The sequence below is a fragment of the Corvus brachyrhynchos genome, unplaced genomic scaffold (assembly GCF_000691975.1).
Source record: "Corvus brachyrhynchos isolate BGI_N302 unplaced genomic scaffold, ASM69197v1 scaffold544, whole genome shotgun sequence".
NCBI classification, from domain to species: domain Eukaryota; kingdom Metazoa; phylum Chordata; class Aves; order Passeriformes; family Corvidae; genus Corvus; species Corvus brachyrhynchos.
The window spans coordinates 2128878-2135498 of record NW_008238325.1 but is presented as its reverse complement, the minus strand read 5'-3'; the positions used below and the strand labels follow the sequence as shown (position 1 = coordinate 2135498).

The window sequence follows — 6621 nt, the reverse complement described above, 5'->3', positions numbered from 1 at the left end:
CGAAGATGCCGGAGGGGACTTGAGAGGCACCAGGGGTATTGAGGGGAGCGGGGGAAATTGAGAGGATTTGAGGGCGACTGAGACTGCTGAGGGGAGCCAGGGGAATTTGAGGGGTGTCAGGTGCTGAGGGGAGCCAGGGGCACTTGCGGGGGACCAGGGGTTCTGAGGGGAGCCAGGAGGATTTGAGGGGGACTGAGGACTTGGAGGGCAGCCAGAGGGACTTCGGAGGAACCAGGGATTTTAAGGGGAGCCAGGGGGAATTGAAGGGAGCGAGAGGAGCTTGAGGGGGGACCTAAGGGTTCTGGGGGGTCAGAGGGATTTGCGGGGTGCCAGGGTCCTAAGGGAAGGCAGGGGGACTCAAGGGGGACCAGGGGTTGTGAGAGGAGATGAGGGGGCTTGAGGGGGACTGGGGGTACTCAGGCAGGGCTGGGAGCCAGGGGTGCTTGAAGGATGCTGGAACTTGAGCAGGACCAGGGGTTCTGGAGAGCCAGGGCCACTTGGGGGGGTCACAGGATTTGTCTGAAGGGAGCCTGCAGCTCGAGCCAGGTGTGGAAGCCTGACACAGATCAGAACAAACACAGGTAATGGTTGGAAAAACGCAGTTAGCTCCTTCTCGGCGTTACCACAACTCAACACCTCCCAAAACTCCAGAGCCCCGCTCAGACCATGACACACTTTGCTTGGACACAGCTGAAATATTCCAAATGTTGTGCACAAGAAGCAGAGGGAAGCATTCATCTCTGGAATAAATCTCACTTAGTGAAGTTTTTGGAACCAGTATAGTCATGTCTTGGTAACATGAAAAAAATCAACTGAGAAAGCAGCCAGATTCCCTTAAGATGATTTTTGGGATACAAGCTTGCTGCCTTGCTCCTCCTGGAAGCATCTCTTTTGGAGAGACTATATGTGGTAAAATGTAAAAGGCTGCAGCACTTCCTGTGTTAAAAAAGCTGATTTTTAATGACCTGCTCTGGTACCATCTGAGCAGGCGGGTGTTTGTATGTGCAGCTGGGAATCTATTTTTGTGCTCCTGCATGAGTGTTGGGGTAGGTTTCTGGGCTGGGACCTCAGAGAAGTAAATCAAAACTTTGGTTAAGCACTCAAATTGTCTCCTGTGGAGCTTTAAGTCTCTTTTTATTACTGGAACGCTTTTTCACAGAACTTGAAATTCAGTATTTCTGAGGCTTTCTGAAGTGAGGGAAAGAATTATTTCAGTAAAGCTATGATATCTATCTTTATTACAGTTTTTTATGCCACCCAGCTAATTTTCCTGATTTTGTTGATTATGGTTTTCCCTCCTGAAACAGACCCTGTAATTTACAGTTTGCATCTTCACATTCACGTTTCACACATGCCAGACTTCAGCGGGCTTGGAGCAACCTGGACTAGTGGAAGGTGTCCCTCCTGCCTGGTGTCAAGTTTAGCTGGAGGATAATTTTTTCCTTATTGGGACACGTGCCACGTTTCTCTCCAATATTTTTCTGGAAATAAACCAACATCCAGCCTTTTCTCGTTTATCCTCGCTGTGCTGACAGCGCTGATGTCCCTTTTAAACTGAAATCCAAAGGCTGATTGCCCTCGGCTGGCACTGGGGGGGTTTGGGCAGTGCCAGCTGTGTCCTGCTGTTCCCTTCCTGCCCTTCCAACAGCACCCTGGATGTGGGATGAGCGCCGAGGGTTCCGTGGGAGCACAGGAAGGTCCGTGGAAAGGCGAGCAGCGAGGTGGAGCAGGGGTGGCCGGGGAGGAAAGCTCCGGGGCAGGATGACAGCGAGGGTGGGGCGGGAGGGAGCGGCTTCTCCTGCTCACGCTGCTCCTGTGCTGCAGCTGCTCGGGAAAGAAGTGGAATCCACCCTGCACAGGGGGTTCACACTCACAGCTTCGGTGCCTTTGATTGTGGGGGAGTTCAGAGGCTTAAAATGAGGTAAAAGCCTCTAAATCCGGCTTTGTCACAGAAAGCCTGCCAGCCCTGCTGGCTCAGAGCTGAGCCCTGAGCCGCTGACCCCATCCGTGACTTTGGATGCAGTTCCTTTCCCCTCGTGTTCTCCTCCTTTTCCTGCTTTCCCAGTGACAGGGCAGTTTCCTTCCTCCCGAGGGCAAGCAGGAGGCTGTGAGTAACCGAGGGTCGGTGTGACAAAGCAGGGACAATCCCAGGGCAATTTCCTACACTTCTGCAGAGATCAGGCTGCTGGAGTTTGCTGTTGATCTGACGGGACTCGGAATTTACAAAACAATTTGACTTGGGAAAAACAAAAGCTCTGATGCTGAACAGGTTCAGGTCAAGGCTGGGGGATGTTTGTAAATATGCACAAGCACAAGGCTTTGTGCTTGCACAGCATTTAGGAAATGTATTTATTTTAAGCTCTGGGGGTTTTTTAAAAGCTGGAAGTGCATCCTCCAAGAGCCAAGGTTGCTTCGGGCTCTTTGGTGAGGGTGAAATGAAGCTCTGCAATGTGTCAGAGCTGAAGTGAATGTGATCTGACCTGAAGGGATGTATCCACTGCTGGAGCGGGTCCAGAGGAGGCACCAGGGTGATCAGAGGGATGGAGCAGCTCTGCTGAGAGGAAAGGCTGGAGAACTGGGATTGCTCAGCCTGGAGAAGCTCCAAGTGACCTCACTGTGGCCTCATCTGAAGGGGCTACAAGAAGGATGGACAGAGACTATTGACAAGGGATGGAATGCCAGGGCACAGGGAATGGCTTCCCAGTGCCAGAGGGCAGGGCTGGATGGGATATTGGGAAGGAATTGTTCCCTGGGAGGGTGGGGAGGGGCTGGGATGGAATTCCCAGAGCAGCTGGGGCTGCCCCTGGATCCCTGGCAGTGCCCAAGGCCAGGCTGGACATTGGGGCTTGGAGCAGCCTGGGACAGTGGGAGGTGTCCCTGCCATGGCAGGGGTGGCACTGGGTGGGCTTTAAGGTCCCTTGCCATCCAAAGCATTCCATAATTCCATGATTGTGTATATTCTGGTTAATTACAATGTGGTTCATGGAGGTTTTGTCCTTTATTTTTTCCCTCTCATGTATTTTTCCCTCTCATCCCACATAATTTGCTCCAGACCCAAGGAGGATGGTGCTGGTGTCAGTTCCTTCTTACAGAGCCTCTCTCCTTCCCCCTTCTCTGTTCCCCTTTAGGAACCAGGACATTGTGGGAAACTTCCCAAGATGTTTTGCATCACACTTTTGTCACAGCTGCCTTGGAGCCTTTGGAACTGGAAGCGAGGGTTGGTTCAGGCTGTGGCTCTCATTCTGAGGTTTGCATTTTCTTTTTTCATACATCAAGTGCTTATTTGGAGGCCAGTTATTCCTAATTTGTTTCATATTTGGAGGCTGTTTCTATATCCCTTGTATACACCAGACCTCTCTGGCTCTCAATCATTACCAGATGACTGTAATTTAATACAGTGAATTTGGACAAAATTCAGTTTATTTGGTTGTGCAACCTTTCCAGTTTTAACTTCACCATCTTGCTGTAGTTAGGAACAAGTTCTCTGACTTGATTTTAACTGATTTGAGATTTATTCTCAGTAATTAATCCCAAGAACTTGTTTTTAATTAGTCTCCAAATGTTTTGCTGGATAAATCAAGGATAGGTCACCTTTTAATGCATTGCTGGGCTGATCTTACCTACAGGAATAAAATATGGGTACTGATTTAGTGTGACTCATTTTTTCCAGGAAAATTTGGGTTTGAAGGCTTCTGATTATTTTTAAATCAAGCATGGGATTTTTTTTTTTTCTTTTAAAGAAACATTTGTGTCAGCAGCAGTTCTGTCCCTCCAGGCCCCTGCAAATTGTCTCTCTCCATCTTTCTTGTGGCTCCCTTCAGGTACTGGAAGGCCATAATTAGGTCACCCCAACACTTGACTTTTAAGGGACAATATTTAAGTCAGTCAGGAAGTTCTGGTAACCCTTTGTGGCCAAAAATGTAAGTCCATTGATGCTGTTTCCATTCTTCTATTTATTTTTTATGTTGGGTTTCAAATGTGTGTCAACACCGGTACAACTGAAATGGCACCAGGAAGTTTCCGAGCTCTCTTAACTGCTGTTCCCACTTTTCCAGTGAATTATCCATCAGCACTTCTGCTCCTGTTGCTTGGAGGCTCTTCCAGCCTGATGCTTTGATGGTGTAAAGCCACCTTTAATGCCCCATTTCATTCCATTTGCTGGTTTTAGTTATCAGATCAATACTTTTGCAGTGTGAAACACTTCCACGCAGAAAAAGCCCTTTTGTGACCCCAGTGAAACAGAGAAGCACAGGAACCCTCGAGCACGTGAGCATTGACAGGTTCCTCTTTTATGGCACTTCCCCAAATGTTGTTCTGGTGGGAAATGAGAATGTATCTGCATTGCCCTAATGCCAAGGAAAGTGAAAGGACACGGGTTACAAACAGGGAGTCAATCATTGCAGATTATCACTGTTACTCTGCCGCTGCAGAGAGACACAGAACATTTTGCAAACCTCTTTTGGATAACTTCCTTTTGATTCTGGAGCTGGTGTGGAACAGAGAAACCTCTGCAGACCAACAAATCCCTTCCATGCCCAGTGAGATACCAGCACCCAGGGTCAGGAATAAACACGGGCAGCAAACAATCCCTGTTCGTGACCTGAAATCACCGTCCTGCCTCGTAAAATTGTAACAAAGGGAAGTGGGATCAAGCTCAGGCCCGTTCAAAAATAAACAGCAATTAAAGCAGCCCTTTGGAGCTGAACTGCTGAGGGGAAGATTTGCTTTTGGAGTGCTTTGTGCCACTGATGGCTGTTCCAAGGGAGCTCAGCTGGGGTGTCTGGTTGTTGGACAGCTCTTGCAGCAGTTCTGCCTCCCCAGAGCTGGTCCCTAAAAGATGGGGATCTGAAATGAAGCCTCTAAAGCAGTGTTCGAATGAAATTCCTCCTGGCAGGTCACGGATGTGGAGGCACAACTCCTCACCCCACAAAGCTTTAATTTGTTTGAGGCTAACATTTACTGACCTGACAGCAATAAAAATCCCTTTGAATTCCTGACTTGTTGACACTGGTGTTGTAAAGATTCAGTGCCTGTCACTGTGAAATGAGGGTTGCACCAGCACAGTAACTTGGGAGGTGTTTGGTTGCACAATTGTTATTGTGAAAAACGAGGTTCACTCTCCTGTGAGAATTTAAAGGGTTTAATATAAAGACGAGACCCATAAAATAAAGCAAAGAGGTGATGGCCGGGTGCCTTGACGCTCTGCCAAGAGCACACCTGATGCTCGAGGTGAGTCCTTTTTATACCATTTTTACTGTCTGTTCTCTATTCATATTCAAACTTTTCCAGGAGCTGTTCTGCATGGCCACTCCTTGGTCCCGCCTTTTTAGAGCATGCGTGTTCTTCTGCCTTGTGGTTTTATTTCTTTTGATTCTTGGGCTTGGGCTCGCCAGGTGAGAGTTGATAGTAGGGTGGACCTCTCAATTCTCCAGACAGTCAGGGCTGATTGCAGCTTTGGGCCTCTTTGCCCCCCGGGCAGAGCGGTGATAGCGGCTCTGGGCCCCCCTGGTCCCCCCGTTCTCTGGGCAGAGTAGCCTTTGGGCCCTTTTGTTCTCTGGACAAAGTGTTGATTAGCAGCTTCTCGGGCCTCATCCTCTGTTCACTTGGAGGTTATCTTACTTGCTCCATATTCAAACTTTTCCAGGAGCTGTTCTGCATGGCCACTCCTTGGTCCCGCCTTTTTAGAGCATGCGTATTCTTCTGCCTTGTGGTTTTATTTCTTTTGATTCTTGGGCCTGGGCTCGCTAGGTGAGAGTCGATGGTAGGGTGGATCTCTTAATTCCCCAGACAGTCAGGGCTGATTGCAGCTTTGGCCTCTTTGCCCCCCGGGCAGAGCGGTGATAGCGGCTCTGGGCTCTCCTGGCCGCCCGTTCTCCGGGCAGAGCAGCCTTTGGGCCCTTTTGTTCCCTGGACAAAGCGTTGGTCAGCAGCTCCTCGGGGCTCACCCTCTGCTCGCTTGGAGGTTCTCTTACTTGTCACACTTGCTAATATCCTTGTTAAAAGAGAGAAAACTGCATCCACACAGCAAAAAGCATTTCTAACATTATGTAATATCTACCTTAATACTTGCGAGAAGCCAATATTCCAATCTATGTTTATAACATTATGAATATACTGTGGTGTTGGCTTTTGGCGTGTTCCAGAATTGTTATGAATGGATTGTGGGGTTGGTTTTTTCCTTAATGTAAGAAAAGCTTTGCCTGGGTTCTGCAATGTAACGCTGGAGAATGTTTAATTTTACAAAGAGAGAACCTCGTTTTTCCCAGCGGCTGGGGCGGCATCAGCGCTGATCCCTCCGCGGGCAGGACCGCATCACAAATAGTCCCTCGGGCGGATCACTGCGCGGCCAGGACCGCATCGCCGCGGCTCCCTGCGGCCGATCCCTCTGTTCTGAACGGGATTGTGATGTTGGCTTTTTGCACCTTCCATCATTGTTAGGAATGGATTGCGATGTTGGTTTTTTCATGGTCCTTAATGTGAGAAAAGCTTTGCCTGGGTTCTGTAGTGTAATGCTGTAGAATGTCTGTAGTTTGGGTGCTCAGTTTGGGAAGGATGGGGAGGGGGTCTTCACCGCCCGCTTGTGGCGGCCTCGCTTTGTGCGTCCCGGCGGGGTCAGGAGGG

At 49.2% G+C, this 6621-nt stretch overlaps 1 protein-coding gene across 1 annotated transcript in view; it reads right to left on the bottom strand.

Moving 5' to 3' along the window:
- Positions 1-787, bottom strand: part of LOC103615721 (ovocalyxin-32) — an 8276-nt gene extending 7489 nt beyond the window's left edge. Inside the window, exon 1 of the mRNA XM_017734406.1 lies at positions 776-787. Coding sequence (XP_017589895.1) covers positions 776-787 — 12 coding nt within the window. The remainder of the gene's footprint in view (positions 1-775) is intronic.
- Positions 788-6621: the final 5834 nt, after the last annotated feature.